The sequence below is a fragment of the Haliaeetus leucocephalus genome, unplaced genomic scaffold, assembly GCF_000737465.1.
Source record: "Haliaeetus leucocephalus isolate CR32 unplaced genomic scaffold, Haliaeetus_leucocephalus-4.0 Scaffold696, whole genome shotgun sequence".
Lineage (NCBI taxonomy): Eukaryota > Metazoa > Chordata > Aves > Accipitriformes > Accipitridae > Haliaeetus > Haliaeetus leucocephalus.
Genome location: NW_010973132.1, coordinates 3851548 through 3877699, shown reverse-complemented (window position 1 = coordinate 3877699; position 26152 = coordinate 3851548). Strand labels below are relative to the sequence as shown.

Sequence of the window (26152 nt, the reverse complement as noted above, 5' to 3'; positions counted from 1 at the left end):
GAAGCTGTCAAAGGCTGTGTGTGAATTAACTGATGGTCCCCCACGGAGATAATTAATTCTTCCTGTTAACAAATGAGAAGTGGATCAGTTGGAGCTAAAGAAGGAAATAACGTATGTCCACACTGAAGTCATGACAGTGACTGCATTTGGTGGAGCTTCTCGTATTGCAGCCTATTTTGTATTCTGCTATCGTAAATACATGGGTACTGGTTTAAAACTACCAGGCATCTCCATGGTAACAGCTGCAGAATAAACATGTTCATTGTTTCTTTCCTGAGCATTAGATTTCTGACTGGTTAATAAAAATGCATGTAGTATTTCATCCCCAAGCCACTGTAAGTCCAGGTATATGTTCTATTACTAGAGCTATTCTTGTAGAAAGGGTGCCAACTACTAAATGCATTTTTATAATATCCTCAATGCAGATGGATCCTTGTGTGATCAAGGAAGGGGTAACCTGCGTAACAAGAAGTTATCTTTCCATCAATGTGAGTATGTTGTTGCAGATTAGGTACTGATGCATTTTATTTAGATATTTGAGTTAGGATTAACTACACTAATCAATACTCATTGTTGTAACTGAATCTGCACTAGTATGGTTATGCCGATACAAATACCATAAAATGAAAAAGTCCTAAATTTTCACACATTCACATGTTTGCTAATAAATTGTTACTTGGAAGATCATTCGAATGTTAGGCAGAAATCAAAGTAACACAAAGAAAACTACTTGCATTCAGTAACATGTTTAGAAAAATCTTGCTTTCCTTAGTGGCTTGTAAACTCTAAATGCTGTCCTTGATGGATTGCTTCAGTTTAGGTGATCACTTCATTCACTGCATGACCTGATTTTAGCACAAGCTGATGATCTGTGCCCCTGCTTTACTGCTGAAGTTACAATACTTAACTGATACATTGGGGTGAAATGCAAATTAAATGGATTGAGCTCAAATTGTTTCAACAGAATGTTTAAAATGGTATAAAGTGCCTTACCTGTCATGAGTTTATCTTTCTGTTCCTTCTACAAGAGGGAACCGTTATCTTTATTGACTTTTTCAGATTTGTCTAAGTTTATTACATAAAATTATATATAAAAATTCTACTTGTTTAAAGTTATTACATAAAATTACATATAAAAAATTAAATTCTACTTGTTGAAAATTACAGTGAGAAATCAAGAGGTTCCCATATATTATTGTAACAAAGCTTTTCAATGCAGGGCCAGGCAGATATTTAAGATAGCTTCAGCACACCTCACCTGCAGATTTCATTCCTTCTAAGAAAGGATTATTGTGCTAGCTATTCCAAGGGAAATATACAATTGAGTAGAATGAATAAAAACACAAGAAAATACTAGTTGATCACATTCTGGAAATCAGAAAAGTCATTTATGTTGCTTTTATCACAGAATTTCTTTGAAATAAAATCCTTACATGTGTTTAGGAGAGAGGTTTGTCACTAACATATTGTCTTGGAGCAGGTTTAGAACTACAAGCCATTCCTGTCTCCTTACAAATGAATTTTATACGAACAGTCTGCTGAGATTAAAAATAGCCCCACTGATACCTTTCAAGTGCTTCCCAACCACAGAACTCTATTTTAGGGAAACAAAAGCTGTCAGTGAGATATCCTTTACTTGTCTTTGGGCAGGGTCCCCCAGCAGTCTGCATAAGCAACACATCTTAAAACAGGTTGAACTGGTGAAAGTTTAAAAGAAATAGATAAGAACAGCTTCATTTACTAGGTCCCGATATGGAAAAAATAGTCTAGCATCAGCTTTCTGTGCCAGACAGAAATGTTGACAATAAGCAGCCCTAAAAACACAGATAACTGTCATAGTATGAACACATTCCAGTCATAATTCTGTGTTAGGATAGCTTTACAGAAGATAAATAATCCAAAAATCCAAAAAATGGACTAATCCAATATATATAAAATATCAGTGGATAAGGAAATCTATGGAAATTGATATAAGGTGGAAAAAATAAGTGGTAAGTGTGCCCCCTTTTTCTTCTTCACCACGGATAATCATCTGAACTTGATTTTATATTCATTATGGGTTTTTAACAAACAAAGAATATCATACATAGTTTTCATTGTTTTGCTTGGAAGCATAAATTGTGGGACCCAAATATATGGACCCAGATCGTGGATGAATGTAATTTAATCTTCAGTAAGGTTGCATTTGCTTGGTATCTGTCATAATGCAAATAATTGCCCCAGCAGTCCAGATCTATTCCAGGGAAGTATGATCACAAAAAGTCTAATTACTAATACAACTCTCAAGTACAGTTTTGTTGTTTACTGCTGGTTTTCATATAACAAACCCAGAAAAAAAATGGCCGAAGATTCCAAGCTTTTCTACTGCTTTGTAGGTCAGTTTATGTATATGTTGCCTTAAAAAACCCTAAGTATAGTAGATTTTGATCATAGGAAAGTCCTCAAAAATTTCTACCTGGAAATGGGACTTGTTCTTCCTCACTGATACAAGGGGGGCTAACAGTACTACGTATTTATGAAGCATGATATTTCCTCTTATGCTTTTTTGTTTCCTACAGCACTGAAAAACTTTAACAATTTGGACAATTTGTTAGTCCTAAAACAAGTCTGGTTTAGACAAATTTATTTATTTTTAATATCAGATTAACTGGTTGAGCCATTTCTAACAAGGATTGTAGGGAAGAGCTGCTGGTGGGAGCTATTGCAGAAGAGCTGTACTAAGACTGGAAATCTTTTCTGTTCCCTCTATAGCACTCTTCAGCACTCCACCAAAAATAATTTTATTTAAATGCAAAGGATGTTAGAGTGGAATGAGGCTGAGGGATGAAAGAAGATGACAGAGAGCTTGCTAAGAACAGGAGAGAGGAAGATGACTATGATGGGAATCTGGAAAGGGGCAGAGACCAGCTGAGCAGGAGACCAGGGAAGAACATAGGTCTGAACTGTTTGGGCAAAGAGGCTGTAAGATGATGATGGTCAGAGAGGCAAGAAGAATGTATGAAAGAACACTAAGTGAAACAGATGGAGATATCTGATGAGAAATTGAGGTGCAGAACTGAGCCTGACTGGCTGAAGAGAGTGTAGGCGAAGAATGAGGAAACAGTGAGGAATTCAAGCAGGGAGAGGGGTAAAAAGGGAAGAAGAGAGCACTTTGATACCCAGAGCAGTGTGCATAGACTGGCACTTACTGGAGTTAATAAGAGAAACTGAAAAGGCAAAAAAGAGTGGGAGGAGTGGAAATACAGAACTAGAGTTTTCGTGTACTTGAAGGAAGCAACTGTTTAGAGTTTTACTGGTGTTTTTCCTGCCACCATTTGTTCCTTTTTATGTAAAGCTATTTTGGGAGAAGGGGATTTCTATTTCTATGTAGGTTCCTAAACCACGTTTATCACTATAGTAACTGTTGCAAATAGAAGCAGGACTGTTTGCCCTTGGCTGTTGTATATGATTCTTTGTTGGACTGATGCTTTAAAACAAAATTAGTCAATGCTAGACCTACTATGCTGCAGAAGTTTCAAAAAATTGTACACATGTAAACAGAAAATTAACTTAGGATTTTACTAACTTTGGTGTAAGTGTTGAGCTATTTTTTATCATATCTGAGCACAGAATCTGCCTGAAAGAGGTCCTCTGTAAGTCTGGTTTGTACTCAGCTGCACTCAAACCTCATTTGTCACCATCAAGCTTTTAAGCCTTCTGATACAGTGCTGGAAAGACGGGTCTCATAACCACTGTTATTTAAAGCATCATCGCATTTCTACTATTTTAGTGAAATAGCCACACTGGGAATGGCTGTAGGAACTCAAAGCTGTTGCTTACACTGAACATCTTACAAGAGTGTTACAGGGCTGTACATGAAGCCATGGCTGTGAGCAGAAGCAAAGTAATACCACACAGCTGTTTGTTTGGAAATGTCTTGCCCTTGTAAGAAGCAGACACCTCTGGCTGAATTGCGACTTCCGGAAGAGCAAGAGCCTCTCCGGCAATGCCTTTTGTGTGGCAAGGTCCTTTGCACAAAGCTGCTGCTTCTTGGTCCTAATTCCCACTTCTTTAGGAGCTAGGAGATGATGCCTTTCACCAAAACCTGGCTTGTCTAAGAGCAGTAACATGGAGTTCCTAAACACCACTGGAGTCAGAGTTGAGCAGAAGCCATTTTTCTCACAGAAGGAAGATCTCGACTCAGAGGCAACATCTTCTGACTTTCATCCATTTGGCAATGAAGGGGAACTGGGATGTAAATATTGCTCTTTGTGAGAAGTTTAGCTTCTATTTTCTGTCTAGTTCTGAATTCAGTGGTAACAGGAGCCTGTGCTTGACACAGGGGCATGCAACTGCTTTGTTCCCATTCTAGGCAACTGTTTCTGTATTAAAAATACACCCAGTGGGAACCAAAAGCCCTCCCTCTGGCGTAAGCAGCATGATCTAGAAAGATCTTCAATATCTTTGCAACATAAAGGCTCCTAAGAAGGCTTAGAATCATACCCACATTTTTCCATCCACTTTGATCACTAAGATAGAACTTTAGTTGGAATCAAAATTCTTCATAATGTACATTTACTAGCAATTTAGCTTTTGAATACTCAGATGAACATTTTATTCTACACACTCTGCTATTCTGAAAGTGTCAAAGTAGGAGGGTAGAGATTATCTGAAGCTAGGAATCAGGGTGTAGGAAATCTTTACAATGGTTTTCTTAAAGCAATGAACTCTTTTCTTCAACAGATATCTTCAAAGTTTTTTCCAGAGAGATCTTTAACAATTATCACTTAATAAGTACTGTTGTCGTGACACGCACTGATGTTAAAACCTTTAACCTTTAAAGTGTGGATGCACTCATATTAGAAATTGACACTGCATTCACAAACAAAACAAGGGCATTTTTTTGGAACACAACAATGAAGATCTGCGATCCAGAAGACATAAATTAGTAACCTTAGTTCCACTTTGAAAACTGCCAGGAAGACTAGTCCCAAACCCCAGTGTTTGCAGAGAACACTTAATGGTCATTTTGAAAACTAACTTCCATAAACAAGGAATTGTAGGAGAAAAAGAAACTTGTTCAGGGTAAGCAAATACCTTAAGTTTTAAGGCAAGTTCATGAATCTTTGTCACATTTGTATAAGTGCCTTGGAAATATCACAAGTGGTAAAGGGTTGTCATCTTGAAATACTTAAAAATTAAGACACAGGCTCCTCCTAGTGGTAAAAACGGAAGCATTATTCATTTTGTTCTAAGAATTTTCTAGCACTATTTATTATTACCAGTTATTCTCAGTTAGTCTTCCATTCAGTTCTGGAAGGTTTAGAAGCCTCTAAGTTCTCACTGCCACAAAGGAATTCTTAGCTAAAGATCAAAATAAGTAGGACATGATAAAACACATGCAAATCACTGTAATTATTTTTCTCCTAAGTAAAGTTTATGTACCTCTCAGTGCTTAGGAGTGACGAAGTGAAGGTGGAAAGGACGGAAAACTGCATTCCAAATGACTTATGCATTCATACCAATTTTAAGTCTGACCTGCATTTGGTATCCAGAAAACAGCATTGTGTAGTGGAAACGCTACACGGCATGCCTTTGTCTCAGATGAATATGCTACATTCCAACAGTTAGGAGAACACCTGCCAAGTCACCTTCATCAAGTAAAAGAAAGATTTTGTACATTTCAAAAATTTCTTCAATTTTGAAGCCAAGTCAGTTGCTCTCACCTAAAGAACAGAAGCCCAGTGTCAGTCCACTCGCTGAGGTTGTTACAGATTCTTCCTTGCCACTGAACAGCAAGCGCTATAACTATTCAGCCACACCTGTTGTTTAAAAAAAATTATGTCAAAGGGGACAGAGGGCCATTTTTATTATTGGACTTTTGAAAGTCTTATTCCAGACTGAAGTTTCTCAGCAGTCTAGAGCATACAGCAGTTTATGTAATATTATGATTTTAAGTCACAGCAAGATACACTTGCAAAAATACAGCTTCTACAGGGAAAAAAAAGGAGCTGTATATATTAAATGATACTGTGCATGTGCATTTAATTATTTTAAACTCTGATCTTCCCCTTATAATTTTAAGTTAGTGGTCTGAATATGTTAATAGGCCTGCTAACATAATTACAGTTTAAAAATTAAAATTGTCTACTTAAGTGGGACCCAGTATTGCAGTAAATGGAACATCTATTGTAGACCAAAGTGATGTCAGTCTTAACTATACTTGTAATATAGTAGTATCAAGAATACTGTAATTGCTAAAAATTCAGATACTGCTATAAGAAAATTTACAGTCTCAGAAGATGAAAGAAAATAAATTAAATATAAAACAGGCTAATTTCAGGGTTTGCCAATTTCAGTTTTGCTTTTATATTAGGAAAGGATGAAAAATCCTTTACATGTTGCTTCTATTTGCATGTGTACAAAAAAAAAATTTTCAATATTTTAGATGCATCTGTTTTCCCTATTCATGTTTTTCAGACTTTTTTTTTAAAAGGCAAATTACATGGATGTTATGATAGAAGTAAAAAAAAAAAAACCCAAATTACTTTCAACTGCTTATGTGGAAAGAAATGTAGGTTTTCCATTTATAGTCTTCTCTTTTTCATTATTTCAGATATGTGTATGATGTATTTTATATATAGTTATATTAATTTCAGAATAAGTTGCATCAATAGAAAAGCACAGGAGGATGAAAACCAGTTGCTGGTTGAATGACATTTTATTTTCACATTCAGACAGCTGTACAGTTTCTATAAATAGATGTGGTACTATAATATTTACATCATTTCCTCACCCATTACTAGTGTATTCCATTCAAAATGGTAGATACCCTGACCAAGCCAAAACAGGGTTATTTATGGGTGCATTTACTCAGAATTCTATGTCAAAACATACAATACATCAGTTTGCATCAGAGCATTTTTTTCCAGGTATTTTATATGTAACATTATTTTCTCTAGACAGTCTCTCCTTCCAGCATCCTAAGAGCTTTCCGGACAAGCACAGTACAGTTCAAGAACAAAAACAGGATGCAAAAAACATTCATAATCGGCCTACTTAAAAATAAGGAATGTGATGAATAGTTTTAACTGTGTGAGTTTCATTATCCATTAACACCGTATTTGCAAGATTCCTTGATATACAGGTACAGATTGAAAAAAAGCAATGGCTTAAAAAATTTGGAGACAGCATAATCCTTTGGGCTTCTGAACGTGTTCTGCGGATTGCTATAGAAATATCTTGTGTATAGTTACAAGCCCAAAAAGACATGGGTCTGCTGGGTGCTTCTGCCAATAACGTTTCCAAGTTTTAAATTTCCTTATTCATTTTCTAATCCCTGTGATTAACTGCTTTATGTAGTGCTTATATGCATCTGTTAACTCTACTGCTGGGATATCTACAAATGTTAATCTAAACTCCCATTTGAAAATCCAAACAATCCATGAGGTGTCAGGGTTTTTCACAATATACTGCCTTCAAAGTTTCTCTCGCCACTTCTTTTCCCACTTGAGAAGCAGTCTTCTCCACAGATGGACCAATTTAATAGCCAAACTTCAATTGTCACATAACATTTTAAGACTATGGTAGCTAAATTGTTCATCTCTACCAAAAGGGTCTGAAGAACTATGTGACAAGAACTCCACTTTCATGGGTAAAAATGAACAACACAGAAGGAAAACAATAAAAACACAACATTTAAACAACATGCAGGACCAGACTGCTTCCACTGTGCACATACCAGAGAATCTGAAAGCAGAAGCCTGCAGTTGTAAAGTGATTCATCTGTAACAAGTACCACTAGAAACAAAAAAAAAACCCAACTCAAGCTGTTAGTCATCTTAAGAAAAATGGAATTCCAAAGGAATGGCCGGAGTAGGTCACTCACAGCTCGATGCTGATGCTCAGAACTGTCTGCTTAACAGCTCACATCAAAACTCCATTAAGGATGGATTCAGAAAGAGACTGAGCAGTGAAGTCTTAGGTTTTTCTATGGGGAAAGACTTGCAGGGTCATACATAAATAATCAAGTTCTCATAGAATACAGTAAAGTGAGCTCCAGTAACTGCAGTAAAAATCGGAGTACTGCATGTTAACGTGCCAAAGGGTAGGTATTTCCCAATATTGTGATCAACTGGAAACTGGTCGAGGTGGTTTGCTTTTGTTTTCTGCCTCTTTTCCACGAATGGCAGCCACATAAGAGAAGAGACACAGCACGGAGTAGCAGATCTCATGAGCCTACAAAATTTAGAAAAGGAGATAATGAAATACAGATGCCCTAGTGTTTTACAAAATCCACTGCACATTTTGTATTTTGCTGCATGTCTTCCTTCATGGGACAACTACTCTGGTGACAGACAAAATCAGGAGAAAGTGTCCCATACTACCTTCTAACTGAGATGGATAAAGAAGAAAAGCCTTGTAACAAATATAACAAATATATTTGCTTTTGGTCTGTTGTATGAAGTTACGAGAAGTGTTCTGGGACGGGTTGAAAGTGCTAACTAAGGCAGCTAAAACTAAACATCCAATACTGTACCTTGACTCATGATATGGTGGGATTCTTCCTTATTCACAACTGTCTTTTTATGCTTAAAGGTACAAGGACTGGTAATCCTTGTAATTTTTAACCAACGCTAGTGAATCCATTAATAATACAAGCTTTTTTTTCTCTTTCTTCCTTTTTTTTAATTAAAACCCCCCACAACCCAACTTTGCATATTTCATATGAAGAATACCAAGCAATTATGTCACCTTAAAGCAGAGGGTTTCACATAACATTAGGAAGATTTAGAATTACTGCTTTTAACTTAAGTGTGCTATTATTTAACAGCAAATCCTCTTTTCGCATGCGACTGGCAGCACAATTCAGTGAAGGTAAGACTTCTACTTAGTTTATGTCCTAGTTCTAATATTGGCTATTCTGGTGATCTTAAAGGTTCTTGTCCTGTAAATTGACATTTATAATCTTTGTAGAGGTAATAAGCATAACAACATGTTTTGTTGTATTATAGCACAAGCTAAAACACTTGTGTAAACTACAATTAATTTTCATTAAACTGGCTTTTCTTATTAAAAGATACAGCTGTCTGCTTCTTAAATTATAAATATTCTAAGCATTTTGTTTCTAAAATATTTCTAGCTTCTTCAAGTAATTTTTCTCTCTCACCTCTTGAAGGACTGTGAGTTTCCATGCAATCACCAAATGTACACACTGCACTTCAGACATAAAATAACTGAGGAAATTTCAGTTCTGATGACAATCATTGGCTTCTATTTCATCCTCATAAGTGCATATAAGCCTGATCGTTGGAACTATTATGTGTAAAAGTGCTAAGTATCATTATCAACTAACTGCTGGTGTTCAAAAAATGTTATAAAAACTGAACACTAAACCACAGCAATAACTGACCTACATGGCCTGAATTGATACTTACACTGTTCTCTTGCATCTTCAATGCTCATTTTTATGAGGAAATGGGAATTTTTCATATATTCAGTTAGCAATCATTTTATGCCCAGGAACTAGTTTCCCTTTCCATCTGTTCTGTGGATTAAGGATTGTGTTCTGCACTGTCTTAAATTTAACAGTTCCACTAGCTCTTATTGTCCTGAAGTTCATGCCAAACCAGCTACCTTACATCTTTATCTATCTTAACTAAAGAGACCAAGCTTTCTGCACTACCTGTGAGTTTCTCTAGTTGCATAGAAACAACAATCACCAAGTTTGTTGTCTTCCCTTAAGGAAAACTATCATAAAAGAGCAGCTGGTGTTCCACTGCAGTATTATATTGCAAATCCTGCAATCTCAATATAATTCTTTTCACCACATGACAATGAAAAGATATATCCTTTAAAGAACTACCAGAAGGCATCACAGTTGACTCACCATTGGCGTCTTGTACTTGTGGCTCACCACTTCTTTAGTTTCAGGAACTAAAACCGGACGGGCAAGAGACAAAACAAAAAGTTCAAAAAACGAGAGGAAAAGGGGAAAGAAATAGCACAATGTTCCCATAGGAAAGGGAAGGGATGCACACAGACAGCAGGTGCAGGTACAGGGCACCTCACTATCCCTCACTTCTAGATACTCTTCCTTCTCTTCATTTACATTACGTATGTCCTTGAAGATACTGGTAATGTCATAATAAATTATTCAGGTTGGCAAAAATATTTCGCTGCCTCTGTTTGGAAAACAATAGTAGGTATTTGATGGTTCTTAGAGACTCTGGCTTTTCTCATACTACTTATTCCTGCTAGACAGCAAATTTAATAACAAAATACGCTTAATGACAAAATATGCCTAATGTCTACTACAATAAAACATAAACCAGCAATTCCATAGGAATTTGTCAGTATGCGATTCCCAAAGATTTTAGCCTTTAGATGTTTGAATCCTTCTCTGCTGAATAACACATCTCAAAAGAACTGTTGGAGACTCTGTAGTAAGTTAGTGAAATCCAGAAGAAAAAAAAAAAAAAAAAAAAAGGAGCTGAGGAAGAAAATTTTCTAAACTGGAAGACTGTTTCCCAGCTCTATTTCAAGTTTCTCAAGACATTATTTCTCCTGTCTAGGATGTGTGTGATGGTATTTACTTGACATACTGAAAACGTTCATTGCTTTTGAACAAGTTGCCTTAACATAAAATACTGATTTCAGTTACACGTGTTCTTAACATACCAGGCTTGTCGATTTCTAGAAGAATTTATATATAACAAAGATTAGGGGACTGGTGAAAAAAAAAATCTATTATCCAGAAAATGTCATCTTGCTCCCTTGCACTGCCTCAAACTAACAGAAAGGAAACAGGCATAGTATAGCTAAAGAAAATTTGCCTTTTGTTCTCATTGTGGAATGCATAAAAAAGCAAGTGTGCATTGCATCTGAACTGGTGCCTTTGACCCACACTTGGTCTACAAATATTGTTGTGAACAGATACCATGGGAAATCACCAGGAGAGAACAAAGACCACACTAAGAACATACAGATGGAAAATTTAAAATGTTAAGATCAGTGGAATATCAAGACCAACTTTGAATACTTCTCTTTCCAGAATAGCTGAAATTTGCCATGGAATTTCTGTGTCACAACAAAAAAATTTAGAAGAAGCAATACAGAAATTATGCAAAACCAAATCATACCAGGTTCACAGAGGAAGGGTAAATGTTTTATTACACATACTACTAGTGACAAGAAAAGAAACAGAAGCAGATGAGTTCAGTATGAATTAACTAGGAAAAGTCCACAACAAAACCTATCCATGCAGATGTCATCTTTTCAACTATGGTATGACACAGCTAAACGCTGGAGAGGGAGACGGATCACACTCTAAGGGGCCAAAAGTAGGCAGTGCAGACTGGGTTTGAGAAAGTACTCTAAATATAAACCAGTGCCTACTAGTTCTCATATGTCATGGTATTGTCATTCTTGGAAAAAAATCTAGTGAAAAGTACAGAATACAATTGTAAAAACTAACATAATATTTTTGTTTAGTTTTTCAATTCTCTTTTCCTGGAGTTGGCAGTTATATTAAGGACTGAGAAACAGGGGAAGTGCACACCCAGGCTGCACTGCCCCAGTGATACCAGTGACTAGAGTTGGGGAGATAAGGAGGTGCACATCCAAGCTACCTTACCCGTTGGCACCAGATGTTCCAAATTAACTCCATGTCACCAGGGGATAAAGGTGGGAGTGAGGCTGGTGCACAGCCAAATAGGGTAGGACTTTTACAGCAGTGTAAGTCTCACTGCCCACTGGATGACATACAACTGTTCATATACTCTTCAAAAAGCAGGAAGGAAAAGCTGTAAGAACCTTGTGCCACAAGGGAAGGAGAGAAGGGAAGCCGCAAAGACCTGTATCATCATTGAGAATATGAAGAGAGGGAACAGGAGAGCACCTAGGCAAGGTACTGTCTCCCCACTTCACAGTAAGTTGCCTTGTCTTTAAGTAAAGTACTCCTTCACAGTCCTTCCAATGGGGAAAATTCTCCCGAGAGGACTGAGTTAGGAAAAGTAAAAAGAGTGGGATTGGATTTACAGTCAGAGAAGTCAAAGCACTACCTCTGCAGAATACAAAGAAAAAAGAAGGAAAAAAGAAAAAAAGAAAGAGAGACCCGAGCCTCAAATTAAGAGATTAGCAGAAGCACTTTTCTTCTAACATTAAAAGTTATTCCTGATGCTGTTGAACTAAGTGGATGAAGGGAGTAAATTATTAAGCACCATCCTGCAGCCTTTGGTCCTGTGAATGAAAATATGGCGCTAGCATAGCAGGAGTTTAGGGGACATCACTTTACCTGCTGGAGAATGAAGGTTTTCATAGCAGCGGCGAAGGGGCCACAAGAAAAGTAAAGCACAAGTACGCAGCAGTAACTCAAATTCCAGAGGGAAGAGCCTTACATTTCCTCACTTACTTAAATCTCCACTTCCATTTGTGGGCAACAATTCCTGAACTTCTGCTTGCATCCTGCTTTGAAATCACAATTCCAACTTTCATGCTGCCATCTAAACCCAGCGTTAACACAAACAGACCTTTAATTTCCTGTTGCAATATCACTAAACTTGGAGTGCCCATGCTTGGCAAAATCAAATAAACAAATCTTGCATTGAACTATTTCCCATCACGCTGGAGTACGCATGCTTACCACTCTCTACCTTTCTAAGCGGAGATAGTACTTCAGTATACTCCTACTATAATGAATCTGATTACAAGGTTCACAATGTTTAACACAGCTAAATAACTTCATTCTTAAGGAGCCCATGCAAGTTTTTGCTGAATGCTGTTAGTATACTATTAACAAATTAACATGTTAATCTCTCTTGAACAGGACAGATTGGCGTATCTTCTCATCTTTATAACAATTAAAAAAGCAGCTCTGAGGTAGTCTCATCTCTGCACAAGAAGAAAAGGTTAGCTCCCCTGCAACATCATTCTTCCATTCTTCTTCTTCTTTATTAGCTGGATGGGCAACTTGTAAATCTCACTTGGTACACCTAAATTGGTTCTTGTCTGTGACCTCTATTTTGGGAGGAGGGTGTTTTTAATTTAATTGGTTTAATTTCTCAGTTTTTGCTTGTAGTGTCCAAGTCCCAGTTTATTTTTAATTACTTCTTAAAATTACCCTTTCATAAGTTCCATATCACAATTCTAGCTTTTGCAGTAGGCCCTTGATTACAAAATTCTCTGTAAAAAAATAAGTTCTTTTTCTTCCAGTTATTACAGTCCTTATTTAGGGGCTAAATGCTGTATTACAGAGTCATCAATAGAAGTTGACTGGAAATAACTAAGTCAAACACTGTCTTTCTTCTTGTGCAATATAAACAAACTATTAAAAGAAATACTTCGAGTTGAAACCTCTCAAAAAAATGATCCAAAATTCATTTCTGATCCAAGTAATTTCTTTTAAGTTAATTTCAGAAGCTGAAGCCATTCTTTAAGCTAATTTTATGGCTTCTGAACTCTCATCTTTATAAAACTCGTCAATAATCTTTTACAGCCTTAAGCAATTTCTGGAAGTAGTAAAATGAATCATGCCCGTCAGGGTGAAAACATGGTATCAAAGGAATATGCAACCATAAAGCGCAGACAACTTCTGAACATCTAAACTATTAGAAATTTTTTAGGGTTTAAATACACTGATCCGATCATCTGAACCATGAACAACATTTTCAGAAAATGGGAAAAAATTGTTCACAAATTCATATCCCAAACTTCTGGGAGATTAATTTATGGCAAACAACAAGCAAACTGTAATAGTCAGAAAGGCTTTATCATCCGAATACCTTATAACTTTGAATCACCGAAAAAAGACAACACGTTATTATGGACAAATACATTAATTTCAGCAATCTCATATTAAGAGAGAATCCCTCAGCCAGCACATTCTATTAACAGCACCAAAGAACAATGAGAGTCTTGGTAAAGGGAGCTGCTGATTTTGATTAACAGCCAAAGTATGGATGCTGATCTACTATGGAAAGAACGTTGTAAATTTTATCTTTTTTTTTTTAAATGTTTCATACATACACTTAAGACCTAGACAAACGTCTCACAGATGGGTGGAAGAATAAACCAATACGGGTTTGGGCACTACTTCAAGAGAAGTATGTTGATCAATTTTCTGGAGACCTGCATCTGAAGTCACTCTTTTTTCAGACACTAGTTAAGTATAGTGTGACTGACACTAACACTGAATAGTAACCCAGAATTTTCCCCAAACTAGACTGTAGGCAGATTATATGTAATAGCAATAACTGACCAAAATAGCACAAATTCTGTATTCTCCTTAACCTTTACTTTTCCACTCTTTACCAGTCATGCTCTGAAACAAAAACCACAGGATAAAGTGCAACCTGACAAAACATCTCCTGCTCCATACAACAAAAATGAAATTCCACATACAGCAAAGAGGAAACTTTGCAAGTAACAGTAATTCTTTGTAATGAAACTGTAATGTGTTGAGAAAGATCAGCTATAAGCCCTGCTTAAAAATGTGGTTTCTCAGAAGAAGGAGGAACATACCAAATAAAATTCCTACACACATCCAAGTTTAACTGTTGTTTTGTTTGCTTCAGAAGACTCAGAACATCATCTCTGTCTATTAACAAAAAACACCTAGGCCACAAATCTTACTATGATAAAAATCAATGTGTAAATTTTTATGTTAAGTCACCCATCTCTCAGGCAACATCTCATGTGCAGTCTACATTTCTCTCCCATCTCTGAAGCTGCAGTGCAACTCTGAATCTGAGGACTGGAAATTTGAGTTACTGCCATGTGAGTACAGACCTAATATCAAAATAATGTAATTACCAAATTCCTCCAGGACAAAGACTCCTCGCACAGTATTGCACTTTTTAATGTGATTCAGCTCTATGAAAACCTACAAAAACAGGAGGAAAAGTAACATAAAATTAGTCAGGTTTGTTTTTTTTAAAGTAAAAACCAAAATTAAACAAAAACATCATCACAGCAGATACAACCTGAAGTAATATAGCATACACTACCAGTTCATTTACAGTTTAATATAAAAATAAAGGGTGAAATAAATATTCAAAAGACAAACTTGCCACAATGCTAGAAATCAACAAATAACTTAAAAGTGCTAAGAAGCGAAGACAGCAGAAGATGAAGTACCTTCCGCTCCTTGCAGGAGGAGAAAGCATGGAAGAGAAACGAAGGAGTTAGTAACTCTGACATATCCAACATTGCTACCCCTTCAGGCACTCAAATGAGTTATTGCAAAAAGAATACCAACACACCTGAAATACAACAGAAGAGGGGGACGAGAAAAAAAGCTGGCTCCCAAATTTGGCACGATTTGTAGCCTCTGATCCATCCCAGTTAGTTTCTGCCCCTCCATGCATCCTCCTCCAGCACAGAGGGCAGGTAAGGGGCACTATACTTCCCACCCTGACACTGATCCTCCTAACCTATTCAGTAGTTGAATTTAATCCAATGAGGAACCACTGATCTTCCTTCTCCCTCACAGCCTTGCAGTTTATTACTACAGTTTGTGATACATAACCTGCATACTTACTCTTGGAACTGTCTCCTTTAACAGTCAGTACCAGTTTTCTGCTTTAAGCAGGATGGGAGTTTGGATCCTTCTCTATTGTTTGCTCACTTCACATATGGCTGCTACCAGCTGAGCAGTCACTTAGAAAACAAACCTGCTTTAAACTTTAATTTTACATATGTAAACCCCAAAAGACAAAACAGTTGAACTACACGACAAGGTTTTTCAGTCCAGAATCTAGATGCCAAGAGTGCACGAATAAACAAGTTCTCTGAGCGTAATGAGTTTGTTCAATATCCAGTCGATTTCAAGATACAAAACAGTCCCTTCTTATATGCACATCTCCTAAAGGGTCAATCAGTACACAGACATAAAAGAAGCTGTAAGAAAATGCTATAAGGAATCAATTTCGTATTCCAGTTTCTAATATACTTGCTTTTTCAAGGCAAGAGAAACACTTAAGAGCTACATTGCCCTACCATTCAGAGTAAGTCTATGCCCAATACCTCAGAGAGACCCTTGCAAGACTATATTACAGTAGTCTGGATTGATACTTTCAGTGCCTATACACTTATGACACCAATCTCAGGATCCTGTTTAAAAATGTTACTAGAGAAACTTCATTGTCTTGGAAAGCAGGGAAATGAAAACCTGCAACCCTCTTGAATCCAATAATAGCAACACCCATGTAATCATAGATGATATGCTACCCAAGAAAAGCAAAGGAAGTCAACATCAGAAATTGTGGGTTTTTTTTAAGAAACAGGTTTATCTGTATCAAGAGAGATCAGTAAATGCACCATACATCTGAGAGAAATCAGCTTGATTTTCAAGTGAAAGGTGTTTTATTATCATTTTTATTAGCAGAGAACTAACAGACACAGATATTTTTTGCTCAATATAAAAAACTAAACTTCCACTTACTTAATCAGAAAATCTGAAGCTTGCTTTCTGCATACATTCAAGCACTCAAGAGAAAGGAGACTTAATCCCATCTTTTTTGTTTGCCTGTTTTCACCCACGTTCTTTATCAGTTTAGTTGGTCAAAAATGTTTTATTTTTTGAGGAATAGTTACAGAGTAAACAAGTCAATAAGAGAACACTTTCTTTATTGCACTTGGTTGCCTTTTTCTGTAATATTTTCTGTGAAAAGTTTTTGCCAGTAGTCTAAAGTACAAAATTCAGAAACTCAACAGCAAGGCTCGGGCAAAACATTGGTTATCTGGTAACAGTAAAGCTGCCTAAAAGATTTGACTGCCCCAGGTGCTATGATCTGAGTATAATGTTGAGGAGAGCTGCATTTCCACAAGAGTTATGAGCAAGATGAGAATTTACTGAGTTTGGCACAATTACAGTAAGTTATCCATTTTCAGAAGACATAGGAGTTGATGGGCAATTTCTTGCTATATTGTTTAAGGGACACAGATGCTCTCCTCTCACTCAATCAGAAAACAAGCATAAAGGAAATAACAGTTACTTACCCTAGGGAAACTGTGGTTCTTCAAGACAGAGCATTCAGTGTGGATCCTACTGTAGATGGGCATGTGCCTGCTGCATTTTATTAAACTTCCATCTATTTTTGACACAGATGAATTCATAACAGGGACAGAGTTACTGAGTCCCAATATTATAATGTAATTTGTAGATGTAAACTCAGAATAATCTGCCAATGCCACAGGTACACTTGATTCCTCCCTATTCCAAAGGACCTCCTCTGACCTGCTAGGCACAGATAGACTTGAAGATTTTTTCTTCTTAAACTTATGTGTGCTGCTGGCATGGTGGGAGAATTTGTGAACACTACAGACAACTACTACATGTCAATAATGGGTTGGCCCACCATGCATCTAAGACATTTCCTGAGGAATTCAGAAGGCACTAAGAAAGTATACACGCTGCAAATCAAGAGCCTTCAAAAACAGTTTTATGAAAGCAAGCACCATTCTAACACTGAAGCAGTATATTGTCTTCTCAGGTAGGACAGAATAGACTCCGTTTATCTTTTTTTTTTTTTAAAGTAGAAAGCCATCTTCCTATGTTCTAAATGAATTATTTCTTTGATATCCAACCAAACAGAGCAATAGAAATTCCTTCTTTTAGTAAATTGCTTTGCTGAAAAGAGTACTTGGAAAGGGCCAAACCCAGGACCTCTATATGGAGTAAGGAGAGGAAGATGAAGAGAAAGCTGTGCCTGACGAGGTCCTGTAGGCATTTGTTGGTCAGTATCCCCATCCAAACTCAACAGAAATGGAAAAAGGCATTTTCAAACACAGAAAAATGGCTGTACAATCCTGGTTTTGATCATGCTCTTATACATATTCTGAAATCAGCTGCCTTAGGGAGCAATTCATATAATTTAAATGAAAATTGGAAAGAACAATTCCTCTAGAATAGCAGACCTTTTATTAAGAAAGCAGACTGGTTGATGAGTGTTAGAATAAGAATGCAAACATTCTTTAGCTCCACAGATTATGAAATTGGAGGGGATTTTTTCTTTTTTTGCATGGTGCAACTTGTAGGAGTTCTTTACATAACTGCTACAGTAGTCCATTCCATACAGACCCTCAAATGGCAGACTTTTGATATCTGTCTAGACACTTTGTTTTGAGAAGGAAAACAAGGATATGTCTTAGGTCCACTAAATGGTACTGAATGCCCTTGCCAGCTGGCAATGTAAATCTAAAAAGCCAGGAATTAAACATACTGAATAAATTAAGTGTATTTTCCAGAACTGTACTTGTTTCAATATCCATCTTAAGTAATGGAAGCTCATCTGGCTACAGCCTCATTGGAAAGGGGATGAAGAGGAGGAATAATCTTTCGGCTGGGGGAGACAGCCAACATACTTCCTGGGTCTGACCTGCACAGACTGTCTTCCAGAAAGGATGTAGTAATTTTCATCAGAGACAACAAATTAGAACACCATTCTCTGTGAGGAAGGATATGATAAAGCTAGTACTCTAAGAGTGCTGGTGGTAGCACAGGACTCAGTATCTGTGGTACGAAATTCAACTGGTAATGGTCCTGACAATCGTATAATAACAAATCAGTACTAGGTTTCCCTAAGGTTTCTTTCAGAATGTCATTCCAATCTTTCAGGAAAAAAAAAAGGCTTTAAATTTAAGAACTAGGGTATGTTCTAGGGATTTGGAGTTTTTCTTTTGGACAGATGCATGTCTGCTCACTATGTGCTTAACACTGAGTGTCTTCATCTTGTGAAGATGCCTGTTGCACTTAAGAAACCATGATTATGAGGATGAGGCTACCTTCTTATATATCTCTTCTCACTGCAAATGCATATTTGCCTGGCTGTTTGTTTATTAAATAGAGTCATCTCCATAGACTGTTCAAGTGATGAGCAGTTTGAGCTCAACATTGTTTTTGACTTCTGGCAGAAGAAGAAAAAGGAGAAGTAAATAGAACATTCCCTATGCTGTGTTCTTACCTTAGGACAAAGTAATTTCTATTATGTCCATCTATAATGATATCAAACTGTTGCTTCGAGACCAGGGTTTAATTTTCTAAGGCTTTAGGCCCGCCATTTCCAATAACTATGAAAATTCATTCTGTACTACCAATGAGTTCCTCTTGCAGTTCTTTGTATTTTGGCATATCCAATGAAAAGTTAAAATCTATAACTAAGTTAGGTAGGCTGTTCCATCACAGGGTAGGTTTGAAATACTACAGCAGGTCAGGTGTAGTCCAGGTTCTACCCTGGTAATAGACAGGAAGAAAACTGAAGGAGGTTCACCACTCTCCACTCCTTATACTGGCATAGATGATGTATGGCACACATGGTGCTGCTGTGACCTTGGGAGAAGTATTAAAGATTCTGAGCATGTGTGTTTGAGATGCACGTGCACTTCCAGTGGGATCTACACTGATGTATCCTCCAAGAAGAACAAAGCTTGTGTGGGGAGAAAAAGTCTAGTCAGGAGGAAAGGAAAAAACACTCCACAGAGGACTGACAGAAGCTTTTCTCTCTCTCTCCCCCTCTCTCTCACACACACAAACTCTCTCTCTCTCCCCTAAAAATTGATTCTACTGTCTAGCATAGCATGCATTTAATATATGCAAAACAAAAAAACACAAAGCAAAATAAAAAACAAGGATTAAAGGAAGCAACAGAAAAAACATCCAGAGAAAGGAAGAAATGACAATTCTAGTTGTGTTTCCTCTAAGCCCACAGGATCTGCTATTTGGAAGGAAAAAAGAACCAGTAATTTTTTCTCATTTTTGTGAATTACTGCAAGAGCCACTTTCCCATTTTATTTTCACACTAAATTCTACAGATGATTTCTCAAATTTTAAAACAAGACAGATTAAATATGATGCAGAACATTGCCCTCTGTACCTGCAGTATTCAAACACTGTATCTTTTAAGGTTGACTGCTTATGCCATCAGGATATGTTCACAGTCTGATGCATTATGGCAGTTTAGATTACTATTGATTGCTTTTTCTGTCCCTTAATATATTGGCTACCATTTATTTTGTGCTTAGACAATTCAGAACACCAGAAACAAGAAGTTGAAACCTGTATCAGTGTTTCTCTTCAGTTGATTATACTTTTCCTGAGGATATTTAATTTCAGTTTATTTTTACATGTGTGTGTGTTTGCATGTAAATATACATAAGCTTTTTTATCCCCATCATGCTATCCCTTGTCCTTGTTGATACTCTGGGAAGAGGAAACACATACACAGGCGTGCTGCAAAAAGCTTCATGCTCACAGTCTTCTCATAGATTTCCCTCATACCTGACTGTGCATAAACTTCAGGTTAATTCCTTCCAGTGTGACCTGAAGAAGACCTCCTTCACCGGTTTTCATATCCTGCACAGGGAACTCGCCACCCAACTCAGGCCCTGTGATATGTTAATTAAAAAAACAAACAAAAAAAAACAAAAAAAAAACCAAAACCCAAAAATATCCAGAGAGAGAATGAACAGAAAGCAGTCAGCCAAGTCATGATACGTGGAAGGGAAATATAAAACAATAAAAACATAATTTCAATTTGATGTGCCTAGCAAGAGGACACTACTAACAATAGTAGGGAGCATTTCAGTAGAGTCCACTCAGTAGTAACAGCCTTCTGAGAACCACTAGATTTTTAAGTATCGTAATAAATTTCATCCTGGTTACATGAAGAGATATCGGTGTTGGCTCAGTCTGCATTTATTGTAGTTCATACTGGGGGTTTGTTTGTTTTAAATGTCACATTTCATTTCTGCATGGTAAGACACTGCAATCACATAATACTAGACAGCATAGTCTTCAGTACAAACACATAAGCAAGCACAAACTAGGCTTGCATTTGTGAGCTTGATGACTTTGTATGGCATTGTTTTATGCTTTCAGCAATGAAAAGGTCAACATGGTTACAACAATGACAATTTAATAGAGCACATTAATAGATGACAGTCTAGGCATTTTCATCTAGTTTCTTTTGCATCATTCAGTTCAGCTAGAAAATGCTTTCTTATAATGATTTTTTTAAAATTATCAATTGTGCAGAACCACTGAACTCTGGAGAATGGCTTTCAAACATATTTTTAATACTTAATTCTTTATATTATAAAATACTATATAATTATATAATACTTTAATACTAATTCTTAAAATAGCTTTCAAAGACCCTTTTGTCTCCTCTACTCTAGTGGAAGTCCAGTCCTTCCTCCCCCTCCTCAAATTAAACTGGACTAATGGTAGGAGGAAGAAAATGGTGGTTCTTCCAAGCTCCAACAGCTAGCTGAGGGTTGAACACTTAGGATGCTAGATTTAAACACAAGTAATTTTCTCAGTCATGCTGATGACAGTTATGAGTATAAAATGTAGATCCCTTAAATTTGGCATTAAGACACACCTAAAATATAGGCTTGCACCTCAAAGCATGGCTCCCAGAGTCCTAGCAACCACTTGAAAAAAAAAAAAAAGAAATAGTTGCAACAAAAATCAAACTTGAAAACACGAAACCACAGCGATGTTACCCTGAACCTGCAAACAGACTCCAGCAAGGGAGAAACAACCATCTTACAAAGGTATAAAATAAGTCACCTTCACGTTTGTTGCCCAGGTACATACAGCACCTGCTGCTCTCTGGGACTAAGAAAAATGGAAAATTGCCTTCCCAAGAACTCAATCTCCCAAAACTGCAAATCTACTTTTCTAGGTTTTTTTTTTACTCAACAGGAAAAGGAAAGGGGTGTTTGCCAAGAAACATTTCACCAATATAATTATACTATCCTGTCCCAGATGATGATGCAAAACTAAGAAGAATGTCTACAGTGGAGAAGTTATACCAATAAAGGACATTGGCTTAACTGCACCTTTGGACTTGCACCAGTACAAGACTTTCCAATACAGAAAAGGTTTGTGCATTGAAAGTCTGCAGAAAGCTGCAGATTCATCACTGTAGATTCACTAATGCGAACAAGCATATTTATTAGCCTCCATTCTCAACACAAAGTGGACAACATTGTTCTACATCTCAATCAGGAATATAAGGAGTAGCTAGCCAAACATGAAGAGAAAGTGAAGCTGAAGTTTCATAGTCTTTTCTAGTTATCATTTTACTGGCAGCTAGTCCTCCTTACATGTAACTCTTCTTTATGCAAGTGTTTTGGTTTTGTTTCTATTTAGAGTGAGGTATATGGGGGCAAGCTAATGATAACACTAAGTCTGCTACATACGCACAGATGTACAAAGCTACCCTAAGATTTCCAAGTAAAAGGAGATTATGTTCAAAGAAGTTATTAATAAAAAAGTTTTGTTGATTGCAGATTAAACAACAAATGTTCCCAACAAGCAAAATCCTGTACCTGGTTTAATGCTTTGCTGCCTTGCTGCTGCTCGCTCCATACTGTCTTTTACACAGTAGTATAATTCCCGACACTAATATATAAAAGAAGAGTAATATGATGTTATTTTTCCAAATTACTAAGGGAAGAGAACAGCAAGATTCTATGATTCTACAAAAAGAACAAGACTCATGTGGTGCATAATGACAAAAAGCCTATAAAAGTTCAACCACAGCTAATTACTGGATGGTATTTATATTTATTTTTCAAGTTGACAGAGAAACTATTTCATATCATTTCATAGCACAAGGTAGTGAAAAGTTCATGGCTTGGCACATGCTCATGAGCAATCTAACCAAGTTTACTCAGTTTCCTAGTGTAGAAAAAGTCTCAAAACAATGTCACAATCCTCCCCCTTTCTTTCAGCTTCCAGCAATCAGTATTACTGGTCATGCTCATATGATCTATCTTTTTGTTATTCATGTCAATTTCCTTATGCCATATTCTTCTCTTCATCGTCCTCCAACTCCCTTCTTTAGTATCAAATAATAGTCAAGCCATAATCTCAGAGTACAATTTAAGAAAATTTTCTATCTGAAGCCCAAGATACATGCAATTAATTTTCCAAGTAACTTCTGTAGCACACTGCTTTTGTCCTCCTTCCCTTTGTATTCACACCTGCATTATGATGACCTAGTCTATGTAAAATTAATTTTTTGAAGCAGAAGTCTAATCCTTTTATATATCTCAAAGATAATAACCTTTCGATATATTACATTTACAAATCTTTACCTTTTGTTTGCTGGTCATTATGTAGGAGTTACTGGAGTTTTCCTAGTAGGTTTAAGCTATTTCTTTATATTTGCAATTAATCATAAGGAGAAAAAAGGGGCTTTCATATTAGTGGAGAATGTAGGCATATATGAAATAAAAATCAAACACAGGCCCATGGAGAAAATTTTCTATCTATTTTGTCAGTTTGGGTTTGTCATTAAAAATGACACAATTAACTCAATTACTAAGACATAGTTGTATTTAGCTTTTTCCCCACGAATCTACCACAGTATTTTTACTACCTTTATAAACCTGCAAGCTCACACAATATTTATTAATACTGATGCTTTCCTTCTTCTAACCAACTGTCTTCAGGTAAATGACAATGCATTAACACCAGCTTCAGATACCAGTGCTGTTAAACAGCCATTACAGTTCAGTAACTGGTGCTGGAGAGAGAATGCTATTTTTTGATTAAACATGGAACATGACGCATGAAGGATTTGTTTGTTCTATGCAGTTTTCCCTCAGTATTCTGTGTATTAAACACAATGTGTACCTTCTTTGTGTAGAACTTGTTCAGTTGTGTCTCCTGACCATTCCTCCGCCAGAGGCACAGCACTTTTGTTTTGGGACAGTAAGTCATGTTGATGAGCTTCTCATACCACCAACGTTCATACACAGTTCCAATGTTGCTTCTCAGCACAATGCAATCATCACATACCTGGGCGCACAAAATATTAAATAAGATTTCTAATATTATCTATTGAATGCTACTACTTGCGTTAATATTATTCTTTTCTCTACCTCCATGAAAAATATGTCTCCTGTTGTGTCTGTCCCCGCATGTACTACAAAAGTCTGCTTCTTGATGTGACGGCTGCCACTGGGTCTCACAGGGAGTTCCCGTCCATTCTAGAGAAAAAAAAATACACAATTATTAATGAATTTTGAAACCAATCTCGCCTGATCTTTTGCAAAACAGTCCATCAGGTGACACTAGAAGCATCTGCAACAAATGAAAGAAAAAAGTATTTTTAACACAGCTGATTGGAGGCAATTTTGGACAAAGCTGTAAGCAAGATACTCTAGTAAGTTTAGTTTCAACAAGTGTGACTGTAAGAGTTATCATAGCATACAACAACATTCATGCTGGTACCGTACCCAGTATGGGATAGTGAGGTGTCTGGGTTCCAGTAACATTGCAGTAAACTGGTCTGCTTTTTCCCAATCAGTTGGAAGATATTCTTCTGTCCTTTCTATGCATAAAACTAAGTTCCAAATGTAAAAATGCTTTGAAAAATTAGCTTTCAAAAGGGCCTAAACTTGCATCCACCCTGGTGATGGTTGTGCTAAAAGCTGGCTAGTTTTATTAACTTCAGTGTTAGCCTATATTCTTAATGAGCATTACAGGACATAAGGTTTATTCTGCATGGCAGCTGATAGTGGAAACAGTTTTGTATAGAAACTGATTGCTACAAGTCTTATAATGACCTGGAAACTGATGGAAAACTAAACACTTGTTACAGTCATAGTAAAAATGAAGGTTCCCACCCACAAAAGTGATATTAAGAAAACATTAGGGTTGCATAGAACTGTGGTACTGAAGTGTCACGTTTATACATCTTTTTATTGCAGTTCTAACTGGTAACTGCATAACATAATATTATAAACAGTCATACAATCACTGTCTTTATTCTATACATGTGAAGACAGTATTTAATAATTCAGTTTCATTATTTTTAATATTTTTAAATTAGTGTTGCAGAGCATTTGTAGAAGAATTTTCAGATAATTTTTTTCCTCCACTGTAGCTCCAACAGATACATCACTCATCACTGTTTTACTTACCAGATTGGCAAGTTTGTCTAGAATATCATTTATTTGCTGGCTGTGTACCAATCCAATATGTGATTTTCCCATTAGACGACGCACCTTTTTCCTAATATCATTCTTGTTCACCTGGAAGGCAGATACAAAGGCAGTTACGTACTCTCCTCTGTTCACAGGTGGCAACTTCTATCTCCCATCTCCCAAAATCAACATATCTTGGTTTTCATTGCTAAGACAGCAAAACAACTGATCTCCAGCTCAGTCATGCTAGGGCTTCTTCAGCCCAGCAGTACAAGCAGAAGCTGCTCGTACACCACTCTTCCCAGCTACTGGGCAAGTGATAGCGTGCACAACAGATTTCCTGCCCACTCTTGCACAAGAGCAGCAATTCCACTACCACCCATTTCCAACTACTGACATCAAAAGCCTCAGTTCTCCATGTTGCCACTCATGTGATGAGTCTCATCTGCCAGGCTAGCTTCTCCACCTCTTCCTCTGCAAAAAGTTGATTTAGTCAACTGTGGAGCCCTCAGCACAAGAAATATTAACACAAAGGCATTATGTCTTTCAGAATTCTCACTCTTTCATTATCTGTTTCCTGGTCACTAGGCCACAGCTCTAACATTTCCATATAGTCCTCAAACAGCAGCAGGTTCCTCCTGAAGACAAGCTGCAGGGAAGCTCAGAAGCAAAACATTTCTGCTTCAGGTGTCATTTCAAAAGGCTATTATGAATGCCAGCCTTTGACACTTAAGGCTTCAAGACAGTACACTCATGCTTGAGCGCCGACTTCAAGCTAGATTGGACATTCTTTTTAATCATAATGTGATTATGACCTTAATGCTACAGAGCACACAAAACAAACTCAACCTGCGTCCTTCCTTTGGCAAGAGTTCTTTGCACTTGAAAGAAAGCATTGTGATTTTCAAGAATTTTTTAGGTAAAAACTACTGGACTCTGCTATCCCAAAACAAGAACATAAATTAAAATACCAAGGTGTTGGGTTTGGAGGATTATGCGTCCCTTGATAGCTCAGAAGAATCTGCCTCTCTAGCAACAGAAGGCCTTCCAACTTTGCAGTTTCTACTAGAAGCTACCCTAAGATGAAATACCTCCGTACAGTCTTTAGTCTCTTAAAGCCTTCACTCTAGTTGCTTGAAAAAAATCCTATAAACAAATAATATATACCAAATTCTAGATCCACCACCTTTTATCCCAAAACTGATTATCGGGGGGGGGGGGGGGGAGGACC

General features: G+C 37.0%; 1 protein-coding gene across 3 annotated transcripts in view; it reads right to left on the bottom strand.

The window, feature by feature from the left end:
• Nucleotides 1–6681: 6681 nt before the first annotated feature.
• MADD (MAP-kinase activating death domain) overlaps nucleotides 6682–26152 on the bottom strand; it is a 71604-nt gene continuing 52133 nt past the window's right edge. For 2 of the 3 annotated variants that reach the window (XM_010580144.1, XM_010580145.1), the window contains 8 exons: nucleotides 24919–25029; nucleotides 23875–23982; nucleotides 23627–23791; nucleotides 22315–22387; nucleotides 20255–20361; nucleotides 14791–14860; nucleotides 9869–9915; nucleotides 6682–8217 (listed from right to left, as the gene is read on the bottom strand). In XM_010580144.1, coding sequence (XP_010578446.1) covers nucleotides 8110–8217; nucleotides 9869–9915; nucleotides 14791–14860; nucleotides 20255–20361; nucleotides 22315–22387; nucleotides 23627–23791; nucleotides 23875–23982; nucleotides 24919–25029 — 789 coding nt within the window. In that variant the 3' untranslated portion in view covers nucleotides 6682–8109. Of the gene's footprint in view, nucleotides 8218–9868; nucleotides 9916–14790; nucleotides 14861–15114; nucleotides 15124–20254; nucleotides 20362–22314; nucleotides 22388–23626; nucleotides 23792–23874; nucleotides 23983–24918; nucleotides 25030–26152 lie in introns of all 3 variants that reach the window. The other variant, XM_010580143.1, reaches the window with a different exon arrangement.